At 33.7% G+C, this 17336-nt stretch overlaps 1 protein-coding gene across 2 annotated transcripts in view; it reads left to right on the forward strand.

Annotated features, from left to right (window-relative positions):
• Positions 1-17336, forward strand: part of LOC149775203 (TNF receptor-associated factor 4-like) — an 87456-nt gene that overhangs the window by 54291 nt on the left and 15829 nt on the right. For both annotated transcript variants that reach the window (XM_089944279.1, XM_089944278.1), the window contains exon 3: positions 13082-13186. In XM_089944279.1, coding sequence (XP_089800405.1) covers positions 13082-13186 — 105 coding nt within the window. The remainder of the gene's footprint in view (positions 1-13081; positions 13187-17336) is intronic.

The following is a 17336-nucleotide window of genomic DNA, read 5'->3' on the forward strand; positions in this document are numbered from 1 at the left end:
TTCTCATCCATTAGCCCTAATTACTCCATGCCCACCATTCCCTGTGAAAGGCATATATATCCTTTAGAAGACTGAAATGTCATATAGGATCTTGGCCTTCATAAAGCTGACCTTTGAAGGGCAGTGCACACCTGGTCATTGCATGTGCCATATTTTAACATAATAATTGACTACAAAGGTGCCCAGTGGTAAATTTTTACTATATGGACTGTCCATTTATAGACCAGCTATTTATTGTCTGTAATGTTCATGTAGTTCCAGGTTTTAAATTTACAAGTAGCTTTTGATCTTGTCATGAAACATTTTCTACCCAGTCTTGCATAGGTAATTATTCAAGTACTGTACAGTTGTCCCGATGCTTTCTTCAATTGGGTCTGTCTCTTTCACCTTCGGTCTATCCTTTATTCCATGTATCTGTCATTTTCTTGTTTTAGCACAGTAATTCCCTTAATTATTATTGGATTTCAGCCAAATTTGGTATGTGGTGTGCAGTTAGACATAATGAGACCATGGCCATGTTTGATGGTTGGTGTTTAGCGTCATTATGACAGCTGTAGTCTTGAATTGTTTGAAACCAACCCTATTTCATTTGCAAATAGTAACTCCCTTCATTATTAGATTTCATCCAGATTTGGAATGAGCTCAATTTTGATGAAATCCTGGCTAAATCCTGGCTAAATTCAGTGTCGGCATTCTGCATCGCTTATATTATGAAGTTTTTGGATGAGTTTGATAGTGAGTGATGGCATGACCCTGCATCTGATTGGCTGAGGCCATATTCTAATTAGATTTGGGTCAGATGTGTTATATAAAGCATGCGTCATCACAATTTAACGCCAGTTCAAATAAGTTTTAAAACTACTTGTATTAATATAAATCAGGCTGATCAAATGGTGGGAATCGAACCCACAACCCTCTTGTCATGAGTCCACTGTCTTAACCACTGTGCCACAGCATCTCCACTGGATGTGAACCCCAATGATTTTGAAGTTATGACTATAGGGATGGGGCCCATGACAGATAAGGATAGACCTAGCAATCCATGCCAGCACATTTTAACTTCCTTTTAATGCCAAAAAGTTGTATGCATTTTATGGGTGGGGGCTTTGAACAATTGTCAAGATATGAATCTGGGTCTAGTCCTCAGGGGGCAAGAGAAATATATAGGACAGTGATGATTGTATACATGTTTTATGTTCAGAAGGTAATCTCCTATACATATATATGGGAAATAGATCCCTGACTCTGGCATCAACATTAATAAATAAAGCTAGTGCTCCAAGCTTTTCTCTTTCCTATTTAGTTTTATGTGTGAATTTGCATTCACAAGCTGACATGTCAACTAAACACACACACATTTGATTTGGTATTTTATTTGTATTTACTATAGAATTTAGCATAAATATTGCTTTTTGCTGCTCACCTGTAAAATACCTGTAAAATAATCATTGTGGGATCTGTAACACTTACCTGATCCACAGCATAAAGGTGTAATATGAAACACAACTTTTACATATATACATACATACTTGCATTACATACTTTAAAAAGTTTGATGAAACCTGTTTATACATTGATCAATGAACAAGTGTGGACAATGTTTTAATTTCAATTTTGTTTCCCTTGGCAATTAGAACATCAAAGACCACCTTATAGTCAAAGACTTTAAGTCTCCAAGCGTATGTGTATAAAATGTATTTAAAATAGTGTCAGTGACTGTAATAGTGTGGATGTAAACTAGATTAAGTTTAACTTAATGTTTTTGTGGCAAGGTAAAAGAATTGAAATAGAAATAGTATAATATACCAGAGATGAGAGCTGTGTGAAAGTATTACAGATGTAGATCAGTTTGATAGATACACCTATGAGTATTTACTCGAGTGGGTTCATCATTCCTGAAAACAGAGTGTGAACTTTATTTCTTTTTGTATTTTAAATATTTGGTCAGAGAAATACAAAATTTAAAACTAGATGTTCCAGTACAGAGAAGAGAAAAGTAGTTTGGCAAAATTCCTAGCATTATGGGGGAAGAGTTTTATGATAGCATCAGCATCTGTAATATCAGCTTTTTTATTACTGTGTGTGTGTATGTATATATATCTATATATATATATATATATATATATATATATATACACACACACACACACACACACACAAACACATACATCCTTACAAGTCTAGTCCCACTGCACACTGCACTGACCAAAATTTGTCAGTGCTTTGTGTGATGGTAGATCTAGGTCTGTGTAGTTTGTTATTAGCAATCAGTAAAACAAGCAATGTAGACCCAAAATGACGGGATGGGATGACGGCACATTATATGACAGCAGATCAGCATTTCTATCATTTGTAGCTGACTCTACTTAAAGGTGAATATACATGGTATACTGCATGGTCATTATGGATGGCATCATTATGGATGGCATCATTCTGGTGGCATCATTCTGTGGATGGCATCATTCTGGATGGCATGGTCATTCTGGATGGCATCATTATGGATGGCATCATCATTCTGGATGGCATCATTCTGGATGGCATCATTCTATGGATGGCATCATTATGGATGGCATCATTATGGATGGCATCATTCTATGGATGGCATCATTATGGATGGCATCATTCTGGATGGCATCATTCTGGATGGCATCATTCTGGATAGCATCATTATGGATGGCATCATTCTGGATGGCATCATTCTATGGATGGCATCATTATGGATGGCATCATTCTATGGATGGCATCATTATGGATGGCATCATTCTGGATGGCATCATTATGGATGGCATCATTCTATGGATGGCATCATTCTATGGATGGCATCATTATGGATGGCATCATTCTGGATGGCATCATTCTATGGATGGCATCATTATGGATGGCATCATCATTCTGGATGGCATCATTCTGGATGGCATCATTCTATGGATGGCATCATTATGGATGGCATCATCATTCTGGATGGCATCATCATTCTGGTGGCATCATTATGGATGGCATCATTCTATGGATGGCATCATTCTGGATGGCATCATTCCTTAAGTTTCTTTAAATGGTATTTGGAAACAGTAAGACTAAATTAAGTGTAAAAGCAAAACCAAATTACATGCCAGAATTAGTCGTGGATGAATAAATAACATGAAAATACAAGTTTTGGTTTGTGTTTTCTTTTTCTGAAATATGTACAGAACTTAGGACTAATTAGTATTTTAGCACCATGGCTATCTTCATATCTTTGGGATAATCTGTATAACAAAATGACTTTTTGTACAACATAAAACATTGAAATATGACTATATTCAGTGCATGTAAATGTATTATTATTGTATGTACAGTTTCTATTCTATAATTGCAAGATTCACACTACTTTATTTTTTTTAAAACCAAAAAACCCCAGAATGTACATTATATTTGCAAACCCTACTGTTACTTCTAATAACAAAATCCCTCCTATACTTTTATCTTTTAGTAAACAAAGGGGAGATTGACTCCCCTAAATCTTCGGTTTTAGATTACACTTTCTGTGTGTGCCTGTGTCTATGTATATACGGTATGCCATAATTATTCACTTCATTGTGTGAATGCATGTTTTAACCTTTCAGATGTAAATCATTTATAAATAGACTGACAATTAAACTCATTTTTACTGTCAAAACAGTGCAGTGTCTGACATTACTGACATCTACCAGTATTGATGTGGAATGCAGCTAGATAGCAGCTGTTACATTATACATTGAAGTAAACTTGCATGGATCAACAGCTGTTGTTTCCCCAAGATAGGAAGAACCCTTAATCTCATGTAGATGTATCTAATTGGTACTGTAGTGATGAATGTGTATGATACATACAGCAATTTTGTATTGAGGAATGTCATGAGTTCCTTACATATCTAAACTTTATCTCGGTTTTGTCATCAGGTCACACTGCCGTGCTGGTGACCTACTTTGATGCAAGGTGCTGTAGCTGTCCAAATTATATAAAAAAATAAGAAACAATTATGTAATTAATAATTTGTTATAGTTGAGAATTTAACAAGCATTTGTCACTCTTGCTTGCATTATAAAAACATACATATTTACCAATAAATTTGTATGCATTGACTCGGTGTATCACCTAGGGTGTAAGATTGAGAATCAAAAGAAAATCTTGATGTCAGAACTGGGGGGTATTTTTAAAAATTGAGGAGTCAAGATGAACTTAAAAATGTTTATCTTACCCCAAATTTTTTTCAGCTGAAATCTGGTAAGTCCTAAATAAAAAGGGTCCAGCTTGCAGGTGCAATGTGCAATTTACAATTCTTGAAAGAAAGCACCCATTGTAACAAACTCAATGAAAGAATACATTTATTGCAAAATTGATGAAAGAAAATAGTAATTGCAGAATCGAGAAACAATATTTTCAAAATCACTGAGGTGTAAACAAAGCATTTATTTCTTGTTTCTCTAACAAGCAGATCCTAAAAAAGTGCAATATAATGTTAATCTTGAAATGTTAAATTTATTTTTAAACTTTTAACTTTAGCTTACTTTAGTCAGTGGAAAAAAGACTTATTTCAATATGTAAGAAAAAGAAATAAAATATTTATTTTAAACAAAAGTTAACTGGGACAAAGGTCATTGTATCCTTAAGAGTGACATAAGGGTACTTTCTGGTCAGTGGACTGCAGAGTCGCATATCAGCTAAAGATTAACATGTCACCATCGATATTAAACATTTTAACCTGAGACAGATATTCTTCTGTACCCTTTAGGGGCCAATGCAATGAAAGGGTCTGTCCTCTTCACAGTGGAGTGTAAAATTTAGTCTAGTTGAAATGATTTGGACTTGAATCTAAGGAATTATTGAACCATACACTGGCATACTGCAAATTTGCAAGAAAAATATCCAGTCTTCCACACTTGAGATGTCAGATCCTCATCGGTCCATGTGTAAAATCAGTCTTGTCACTCACACTGATGGCTTGAATGCATCCTGTAGAGCAAATGTTAAACATCATTTATTTTTGATTTCTTGCACGAACTTTTTCTTTCTTGCTGACATGATGGATGGATTTATAAATGTGTGCATTGTTTTCTTTTTTAAGCACGGTCTAAAGTTTCTAACCTTTGCCTTATTACTGTTTGTTGGCCTTATTACTGTTTGTTGGCCTTATTAATGTTTGTTGGCCTTATTAATGTTTGTTTGCCTTATTAATGTTTGTTGGCATTATTAATGATAAACAAAGAGCATGTTAATTTGTAATGTATTGAGATAATGCATGTAGTGAGTTTATTTTATAAAAGAATTTTTTTCATAATTCATAGCATTTGAGCACACTTTTTAATTAAAAAAATATATAGACATGTGATGCCCTTGCATTTTCAACAAAATACAAATTAGGAAATAGTTACAAAAATATATTTTTAATAAAGCTACAATTTCAGGATTAGGAATAAATACCATCTTTGAGGGAAATTAACAGCTTAACGAGTGAGTTATTTATTTTAGAGGATTTATAGCTAAGGCAATTACGAAGGCACAAAGGATATTGACAAAATAGTAGCATATATTGGATTGCCATAATTTGATTTGGTCACCATATAAATGTATTGTGTGTAGTAAGCCCCTAGGTTCTTTTCTTTATGATATTATCTACTCCATCCAAATGTTGCCTTGTACATAACTTAATTATCTTTATATTTACCTAGGCTCAGAGTTACTTTTCTATTTGTTTACTTGATTGTTGGAATAAAGATCACTGTGACAGATAAAGTGAATTAAGTCTGGTTAAGTCTCTGTGCAAGACATGCCAAACTTACATTCATGGTAAATTTCAGTTCCCTACTAACATTTCCACCTTATGGTTATCTACTAGATACACATTTGACCTGTGTAAACAATCATTGAACATAGTGCAGATATTTCTCTGATTGGAAGGGAGAAAATAATCTCCATTTATTATTGTCATAGTGAAGCAGGGTGGGATCAAAGCATGTAGCAGCAATTAAATCCGGCTGGAATGAGCAACATTTACTTTGATACTTTGTACTTGCTGAACTCACAAGTCCTACATGTCAGAGCCAAACTGTGAATAATGTGTGGATCAGTGTTTTTCAGGGCATTTTAAGCAGAATTGTTTGTTTCTGACACCCTCTTTACAGACATAATAAATTATATTTTTGTTGAGCCTGTTATATATATAGATTTATTGGGAAATGGTAATTGTGTAATTGGGTTACATAAATGGTGGTTTCGAGGTCATGTTTATGACAAACTGAAATGTGTAATGACAGCATACTTATTTTGATGACAAACTGAAATGTGTAATGACAGCATACTTATTTTGATGACAAACTGAATTGTAAAATTACAGCATACTTATTTTGATGATGAACTGAAATGTGAAATGACAGCATACTTATTTTGGAAAATTTTTAATGGTGTTAGTCTGAGGGTTAGGAGCTGATTAATGAAAAATCTACAATTTACAAAACTTTTTTTGTAATTAAGTTTATATCCATATATTTCACTAGGTTAGATCTTTTCACTTTGTTACTGACAATGTTACTGTTAATAAAAAGTGATCATGCAAAATAAAATAAAATAAAAATGTACGATAAACAACCGTGAAGATGATTTTTTCATTGTCACTGTTTCAAAATTATGTGTACAGTTTTTCCACTTATTTTATAAAATTTCATTTTTTTTTACATGATTGCTTTTTCCAGATGTGACAAAATTTCAGTGATACTCCATCAGGGTCAGATTGGTATGTGACAATTACTAAAGTCATAGCCAAGTATCAGGACAAAGCAGAGTACCGTATATACTTACTTGGATGTCAGATCCAATTGTAAATAAGATGGATCCTGAAATGCTATTGCATAATGCACTGACAGATCAGGATCTATTTTATTTGTTTTACCAATTAACCTTAACAAACCGTATTGACCAAAATTGGTTGGAATATTATGCAGCGGTAGTTCTGGGTCCATGCAGTTGTTGCCTTTTACTTTTATGCAGGTACATAGGGTTTATGAGTCAGAGAGTCAGACATGATGGTAAAATAAGCTGTCTACCAAACCATACCTAAGGCACATGTATGACTATTGATATACATGTCCATTTTATTGATGGTGTTATTTTCACCATCTACATTTATCATTATGGATTTGGCACTTAATGTGCACTGAAGTAGGCAGGTGTGGACCTAATGAAGATAAGAAAGGACATATAATTCATTCATTATTGTCTTTGGTTCCTGTGAGTGGGATTTTTTCTTTGTGGACACAAATAGTACCAGATAATGGATTAAAGTGTTTAGCTGTGTAATAATTCCAGTTGGTTTATGAGATTCAGAGTTTTCTGAATGAAACATTTCATCCTACCATTCTATTCTATGGAGATTCATCTGTTTTGTGAAGCTTGGTTACCAAGGAAAGGTATAACACTTTATTTTCAGACTAAACAGTGCCAAATTTATTTTATTTTTTTTTTAAATTTGCAAAACGCAATCTCTTAAAAATTTCTTCAATTGTAATGAAACTGATGACAATAGAGGCTTGATTTTGAGGAATATACAGACTAAGAGATTATGACATAAATAAGTTATGCAAATAAATGTAGTTGTTGAAGTTAACATTGTTTTTTATCACAAAGAAAATCACTTTTAAGCAGTCATATTTCTAGTTCATTGTGTACGTGTACTTAGAAACTAAATTTTGGCTGGAAAACCTCTCAAACAATCTACATGACAAGGCCAGGAGAGGGGAATTTTGTAAATACAGTGGTCCCCCTCTTATACGGCCACCCATTCTGCACTGGGAAAATGGCCTTATAAGACCGGTGGCCTTTCCAGAGGGGGACTACATTTTTTGTGAAAAGTATATGCAGTGTACATAGTAAGAAAGTTACATACTTCAAAGCATTTAATATCTTTGTTTAAAAGTGACATTAATTATTAAAAGGTTCTTCTTGTCTTAAGAATAGACTTATTTCAACTGAATATACATTAATAGTTCTTATTCTTAACGTAAGCATGATATACGAGTGGTTACTGTTGTCATGCACATTGCAAAACAATTCAAAAACATCGTTTAAATCTTGTACATACATAATTATTTTTCCATTTGCTCCATTTCCCAACTGCTGCTGAATAATCTCCATGTTGGTTACAACGTTGTTTATTTGAGTCTTTTCAGCATAAAATTGTTTTATTCAAGTCATTTCTACATAACATTGTTCTGCAAGTCACCCTCTCCACCCCCGATGTCGTAGAGTAGAATAACTGACTTTCTTCTAAAGTAATACGTCTCCATTTATATGAAGACATGTTAATGTTTGGTAATATTTATTTGGATGTTGCTAACTGTATGCGATTTAATTCTGCAGACGAATCTATTTTAGAGTGGACGAAATGCCTTCTTCATGATGGATATGGTAGATGTATTGTCACATAATATTTCGGTCTTTGTCTGGTACCCTGTTTTGTTCAAGGTTAATTTCTGTGTGTGTGTTAATCCACAAAATCTGTATTTAGCCTATGCTGACCATGTTATGATCTTGACAATTGCATCCGGTTGTAATCATCAACTTGATGGATGTGTGAAGCCCCAAACTCTATCACAATATTGTTGAGCCCATTTCCTATAAACATCAGCTTTTATAGATAATGATATAATCTTAGTGTTACATGTACTTTAGCCAGCACTTCCTTCAGTAACAAACCTGACATCTGGAGACATCTTGAACACAAACTCGTCGGTGCCTAGGGATTCTGGCCGCAAGAAGCAGTTGGCCACTGGTCAGGGGGTTCGTTCAAGAGGGGGACCACTGTATAGGGATGATTTACTGAAGTTTGCAAAGTTAAGGTTTGCATTTATAATGTGTGATTCTCATGAAGCTGATTGATTTCTTCTTTGCATTTTATTTTAATTTACAAATTAGCTTGAATCTTGCAGTCACACATTAGGTCCAGGAGTGGTATAGCATGCAGTCCTTTTTTTACGTGGAAAGAATTCAGATATCTAAAAAAGTTCTCAACTTTGTTTGCTTATTGATATTTTGGGATTGAGTTCAGAGAAATAAAGTGCAGTACTGCAGATGTCTTTATATTTGTTTCAATTTTTGACAGGTTCCTTCCTGATGGGCATGGGTTATTGTGATTTAATTTTTGTCTTTGTATCATAATATGTTGAAAAGTTGAATTATGTCCACAGTCACAAAGTATGAGATTTACATTGGCCCCTCCCTACCTGTTGCCTCAAAATTAGGTCACTTTGACACTGAAAAGTTTTCCCATTTCTGTTAGATTCATATTTGTTTACGCTTTATTCCAGAAAGTTGTGAAACTAAATACACATTTTTATAAAAAATAAAAAAACAACCTTGCCACCCAGAAGGATATGTTAAAAAGAATATAGTTTGAACATGTAAGCATTGCTCTCTGCCTGTGGACTGGGAGGTTTTTTTTCTTCATTCTGATGGCTTCTATTTGGTTCAAGACTTTCAACACAGTAATTGCTTCAAGATAAGTATAATACACTGTCTGCCCATTGGGTTTGAGGATGGGGATGCTTTTATTAATTGAATAAAAATTAACTATCACACACACACACACATACACACACACAGTCACACACACACACACACACACACTCCAGCTACCTTTTACAAACGTTTATGGAGGTGCCTACTCAGAATGTCAGGCCCAGCTACACTGTTGACTTTACAATCCATGTATCTTGTTTGTTCCCACTGTAACTGTCTCTCTGTAATGGTCATTTTGTGTATGCATGTTTCTGACTGATAATTGGACTTCAGTTTTTATGATATTCTGCTATGGTCATACTTTTGTATGAGTGATGTCCCTAGATACTGTGGTTTTGTTGTTGCTACCTATAATCATTTTCTTGTACATTATCACTGTATGAAACAGTCATGGCTCCCAAATTGTTTGTATATGAATTGACTTGTGTCATGTGTTACAACTCTTGGTCTTAAATTATGTGAGAAAAAGAAAGTGAAACAAACAATTTGTTTCTTTCTCCAGAGTGAAACTTTAAGAGACACTTGCAGTATTGTGAATTAAATGGCAAATAATGAATTCCAATATGCTTGAATGTCCTAATATAACATAGTGATACAGTCCAGAAGGACACTGAACAAGTCCACAATAATCCCAGAAGAGTGTGTTAATCCTAAGTCAGTGAGCACTTTAGTAATTCAGTTGAATATTTTTTGTAAATAAAACCTCTCAAAAAATATCTGACACAACTGCAAACTCAGATTGTTGATTCCCAGGCTGATACAGTACAAGAATGAATCATTTGTTTATCAGATCCCAATTTATGCACATTTTCACTTGACCTATAATGTAATAGAATCTGAAGATTTCCAGTGGAAAAACCTATTCAAAATGTAAACACGACTAATCTTGAACTCATGCTACATAAACATGTTATTTACAAGTTTCAATCATGAACAAAAGTTAGCTATATAAACTTAAAACCATAGACAAAAGTTATGCACACAGTTTAAATTAATACATAGCTTGGGGCTATTAATTGAGTTCTGTATCAACGTTATACAGTTTCAAAGTCACAGAGGCTGGTTTAATATTTGTTATAATGTTTTAAGTATGGTAACACCTTTACAAATTTTAACACAAGAAATTATTAAGAAAAATAACAATGTATGCTGCATGGATTTGAACTTTCATTATGTCTCCAAATTAGAATTTTTAAAATCTGAACATTTGTTATTGTACTCTGCATTTTTATTTTATCTGGTGAAAAGTCAATAATGTCTTAAATATTAAATTATGTAAATTGGGTAGGTCGAGGGGTCAAGAAATGTAAGGAAGACGTTTTTGTTAAGGTTTTGTGTTTATTTTCAGCACTTGTTTTGCTATATTCCTGTAGTCAGTTAAGTACATATTTTGGAATATAATCTCATACCATGCTTCCCTTCCTTAAGTACCTCCTGACTTTGTACTTTTCGCTTGGTTGGTGTCATAGAGTTGAGAATTATGATTGGGCACACCTTCTGGTTAAAGTGGGTTTTTTTTCTTAATCGTGTGTTTTGTTGTTGAAATGATGCAGTGGAAAGTGCCAGCACTACAATGACATGCAGGTTATGAACTTCATCTTGACCATGTGACCAGTCACATCTTGACCATGTGATGTTAGATTGTGGTAGCACCTATGTAGTAATTGCTCCAAAGTTATGATCAATTGAAATAAAAATATTTTAAAATACATTTTGACAAATTGTCAAGCAGTATTCCAAGAATAATTAAAAATGGCTGTAATTGTCTGGATCATCCAAATTGGAAGAAGGTTGTATTTTATGGCCAGTCAAAAGCAGCAAATGTGCATTATATGCTTGGTGTAATTTCAATGAAATAGGACCAAACCCACCATAAATTTGATTCAAAAGTCCAAGACAGAGTGATCATGAAAAAAATTTCATCACAGTGAAAAAGGTCACATTGAAATAGAGAATCAGTCATGCAATATATGCAGACAAAAAAAAGTCATTGGAAAAAAAGACATTTTACAAAATAAAGCTATGTATGAATAAGATTTTTCTTCCAGTTTGGAAGCATAAACAGAGATTCCATTAGTATGTAATATAAATTAGGAACTAAGAAACAAAGAAAAAACAATTAAATAGATAAATGCCTAATGAGTAAGAGGGAACTTTGACCTTAATCGTAAGGACATCTTTCTTCCACCTTAAAGTGCAAAGAAGAAACAAAGAAATGTTATCATTTATAATACATTTTCAACATATGTGGTAAGGCACACAAAAATATTACATGTTTCTGGTCAGCCAGCCAACCCTGTTTTTCAATGTCAATCCTAGCACTTGCCCCCCCCCCCATAAATAAAAGAAATCAAAGTTGATTTGTGCATGTAATTGAACCATTAAAGTAGTGGTCCAAAGCTCCTTCTTTGCCAAAAAAATGAGTTCTAGCCCTAAAACTAGGAGTTCCAATAACAATATTTTTCCATTGAATATTTGAGAACATTTGAGTGTGTTGTTGTGTCTCTATTATGTCATCAGATTGCTAATGTTCATTCATTGTGATATATGTTGTATTATAATACACAGAATACATAGTATTGTATGATTATATTGACATTTTTTACTGTAAATAAGTGAATAGTACCTTTTTTTTAAATTGTCACTCAGTATATGAAAATTGTATGCATGTGGAAATTTAATACGGTACCTTACAATCAGATTTCACAATTCAGAATAGTCTGTTTCTTGACTTGCATGTAAGCTGAGTTGATTTATTACACACTTGCACATGCTATATTGCTTAATTGTCAATAATGGCTGTTAAACCAACAACGAGGGAGTCCACTTTATCATATAGTATAAAATGTCAACACATCTTACATTGGAGACTGGATCCTTTTACCCTGTGTTGTCATTTTTTGCAAATCATGATACTGCATGTTCCCAGCCTAATCTGTTGGTTTACTCTCCATCATCGACAGTTTATGTGATTTGGTATGAAGGGTGTGTTGCTAAGTATTTCAAGAGTCTGATGCTGTTGAAATGACAGATTAAACAATAAAATATCTTGGATAAATGAATTTTTCCAATCCTCCAACTGTTAGCTAGTTAGAATACAACAAAAACGATGTAACAGTTTGCCACATTTTCATGAAACTTTGTCCGGGTATATATCAAGACTAAACTGTGCATCTTGCACCTAGCTGATACAAAATCATGATCAAGGCAGGGCAAAATGCAATTCTGTGACTTGTGTCCTTGTCTGGAGTAAAACTGTTGAACCAGTGAAGAATTCAAGATGTTTCAATGAAACGTTGCCCTAATAGGCATCATGAATAGACAGTGTGTCACATAGCATAGCCACAGCCCCTGCTTCAGGCAAAAGGTCACAGCTGTCTAGCAATATATTTTGGAGCAGAATGACTTTAAATAGTGGTTATGGTTTTCAGGGAATTAGAACCTAAAAAATAATGCACACAAAATGAATAAAACACTAAAGAGAGAATAGTATGCTGTCTCTAATTAGAAACTAACAGAGCATAACTACATAGTATTTGTTTCATTTATTCAGATTTATCCTGACCCTGAGGTGCAAAGTGAAATAATGAATAGTCTGATCAGGTGCAAGTACTACAAAGAAGGGTGTCGCTGGGTGGACAAGCTTCAGAATTTGCAGGTCAGTTAACGAGGTTGTCACTGAAAGTGTGACTGGTAGTGCCATGACATTATCATATAATGGTAGGACAAAGTATCACTTGGTTAAAAATATTATTGTCCTCAGCATGCATTAAAGTTTAAAGTGTGCAAGAATTAGGATATTTATTAAATAAAGAGAAAAGAAACAAATTAATATTTTTTTAAAAAAATTCCCAGTACTTACTGGCATAGTTTATTTTTATTTTGGTACATATAACATAATAACAGTAATGTTCCTGTGTAGAGAAGAAAATACACTTTTACTATACTCATTTCTTCATCTAAATGAGATAATCATCCTTCCCTCTTTAATAGAAACTTTTGACACACAGATGTTTCAGATCAATTCTGTTTGTTTTAGGTTTAATTCCCATCTGTCTGAACCTTTTAGCAATCTGGCTAGATGATGGTTTATTTCATTTTATGATTTACCACTTCCATACTTCTCTCTCTGTTGGAAGCATATGCTTATAGTTAACATGCCCATAATATTTACCCTTTTGGGTCCCTTGCACGTGTTGCCAGTATGTGTAATTGATTGATTGATTAGGGATGTTACTGTTGTAAACAGTGTTTCCCTCACAATAATATATCACTAATGGTATAAAAAGATGCACTAACATGCAGGATTTAGTGTAATATTATACTTATAGCATATTTTATCAGTATGTTATGCCATTACTTAAAATCTTCAGTGCTACAGTTGGTTTGTATTGTGTTTGTTTTTTTAAAATATTTTTGTTGATAAGATGTAAAATAATTTAGAGAATAACCAACCTTTTCAACAAACCAGAGACCTGGAATTTGCTCATAACATTTATATTGGTAAGAAATACTTGCAAACATAAAACGTTTTGGGTGTTTTTTCCAAAACCAATCACTTTCATCTAGGCATTATGGGAATACATTTAAGAGCTCATTAATGTGCAAGAACTGCTTACCTCCAAAAACTGAAGAATCTGAAGTGCTCCAATGAGCATGGCAATTTTACGCTATTCAAATACAAGTTAACACATTTATACGAAGAATTTTATGTAGTTTAGCAAGTCGTCATAGCAACTAAAGTAAATGTATGGAGTGTATGGAATTAGTATTTGCATACACGTGTCCAGAGTTGGTCAATGCAGGGAGAATGTCCCAAATCGTATAGTGAATTCCAAGACAGCAGAGGTTTTTATTTGGTGATCATGGTGCAGAGCGAAGTGATCATTGATTATCATGAAGATAGCTCTTCACTGTTAAAAATGCCTGGATTTAATCATTTACAAACATAAATAAAGACTAATATTGAAAATAAATCATGATTGTATTTAATTAGATATGCTCAAGAGAGAGGAAAAGTATTACAAATTTGTGCTCTCAATTTTTCCCTTCTTTCTGTGCAACTTTTTACCGTGAAAATAAAAATTTGCAGCACTTATTTATCCAGTACTTTGTGGAATATAAATCCTCCATTTGATTGCGTTTTCTGCTTTCATCTACCAGGCAAAGCATGAAAAGATTTCATACATATCATGTCAGTATGTTACTAGTGCAAATGCTTACTTCTAGCTACTCAATTTGCATAAAAGCATGGGAATAAATGAAACACAACAAGTCCATCAGTGTTATTATCAGGACATTTTGTTTCTGCAATTGATGTGAAATTATATGGTCTCGTTAAAGTTGATAATTTTTATTGAACTAAATTTCATTCAGCTATGGGATTCATAATACGAAAGATGTTTTGGGTACCTGCAGTGCAGTACCTGGCAAGTTTTCTCTCAACTTGGCATAATTACATAATGTGTCACTAACAAACCATGTAACTAATAATAATTGGTTTTTATTAGCCAGGAACTTAAACAAGGTGAAACAAATTGAGTAGCAATGTTAAAATTAGATTCAACCAATTTGATTGCTTCAAGACCATACCGTATCATGCTTTATGAGGTAACAGTGTATAAGTCCTAAAATAAAGTACCATGATTACTGGATACTAGAGGTGAACTGAGTTATTAATGTTTATTTGCAACGATGATAACACTGCAATGGTGTTTGAAATACTTCCAGAACATATGGCATTGCAAATGGGACAATGCATTGACACAGTAGCACTTGAAATTGATGTAGCATCGTACACATTGAAATTGATGTTGCATCATACACATTGAAATTGATGTTGCATCATACACATTGAAATTGATGTAGCATCGTACACATTGAAATTGATGTAGCATCATACACATTGAAATTGATGTAGCATCGTACACATTGAAATTGATTTAGCATCGTACACATTGAAATTGATGTAGCATCGTACACATTGAAATTGATGTAGCATCGTACACATTGAAATTGAGGCAAGACAATAAAACAACTGAAATACTTGATGTCTCTCACACAAAAAGTATTAAAGATCAACACACTGTTTTTTATTTTTCTATTATTATTATTATTGTTATCCATCTGTTAGACATTGGTTTTCAGACTGGCTCCCTTCATATCAAAAGATACAACCAGTCTCAATAATAAAATTTAGACTCCAGTTTTAGTTAAATATGGTTATATAAAATGATGAATAAATAATATGTTGGACATTTATATTGTAGTTTTGGGGTTTTTTTTAGACCAAGAGAGCTTACGGGATGACCTGTTCATCATCTGTACATTCATTAGCACAAATTTGTTAAAATATTGTTACTTGTCTTGAACTTACACACACATTCATCTCAAGGTCTTGTGAAAATGGTGCTGCTTAGACATCAGATACTTCACCTGAATGGATGTTCATATGAATATGGAGTTTCCACGAAAAAACTTTTGATTTTCACCATTTTGCAATCTGACATCTAATATGTCCATCCAGCATGGTTAGAACATGGTGTTTTTTTATGGTATATAGTTTGTCCCAGATGAAAATGGTGCTAATATTTCATCCCATATGGCATCACAGAGGCCATCTTGAAAATCTTGTTTTCACTACTCCAAAATGGAAAGTCATATGGGGCACTCACCAGTTATTATGCACTTTTCAGAGAGTGGTATATGTAAGGTGAAGTTTGCATTTGAAACATTAACAGTGGAGAGAATGTTGGCATATCGCTATGCTACTTTGATGTAATGTGGCTGACATTTCTTTGAATATTGTACTTTTGGAAACTGTACATGATCTAAGCACACTGCTAATTAAAATGACTGCTCCCTTGTGCTCCAAAAATCAGCCTGAATTTGTCTAAAGTACACTATCCTTAGCAGCTGTTAAAATAGGGAAAATAAATTTTGCCAGACTAGACAATACCAGCTTCTGTAAGTGCATTGAATGAATTACCAAATATATAAAATGTAAAAAAAAACGTTATTGGCTTCTTTTTTATCCAATTTACCTCTGAAGTTCAGGAAGTGAAAATGACCAAGTGGAGCTAGCACTTTTTTGAAAGGTGCACATTAGGAGTAAGGCCAAGCTGTATTCTCTATAACCCATATTACAACCATCAATCATACACCAAAATAAAGGGAATTAAAGGTTCTTTGAATTATACCTAAGATATACAAGGTCTTTTTTAAATAGCCAGTGAGGAAAGCTGGGGGAATTCTTTTTCTGTAAAATTCTAACCCTCTGTAATATACGAAACTGTAGAGCGCTACCTATGAGCATGAGGTTTTTATTAGAAGATCTTTTATGTTGTCTAATTGGTCTTGAATTGCCATCAATGTGGCCACCACAGAAGCCATCTTTGAACTCCTAATGCTACTCCTTATAGATGTAAAGTCATCTAAAAAATTATCACCTGAAGACTTACGCTGATGTCTAGTTGGTACTAAATGAAAATGGTGCCAATCTAACATATATTGTGGGAACAATGGCAGCCATCTTGAAAATCTTGATATTGCAACCACAATGAATATAATTGAAAATCTTGTCAGTAATTCTCCTGACTGGATGGTAATTTGATCATGTGGCTTTCACTGAAGGTTTTCTAATGGTGTCCAGTTTGGCCTAAAGGTAAATGGTCTTGATTGTAAAGCTAATATGGCTGCCACAGTGGCTAATTATTAACTTGTCACTGATGAATATCAGAGATGGGTTAAACGTTCAACAATTAAAATGAAGCAATGGTTTTATCTTGATTTCTGCATCAGTGGCTTGA

This window comes from Sinohyriopsis cumingii, chromosome 19 (assembly GCF_028554795.1).
Source record: "Sinohyriopsis cumingii isolate HCF-2022 chromosome 19, ASM2855479v2, whole genome shotgun sequence".
In the NCBI taxonomy this organism is placed as follows: Eukaryota; Metazoa; Mollusca; class Bivalvia; order Unionida; family Unionidae; genus Sinohyriopsis; species Sinohyriopsis cumingii.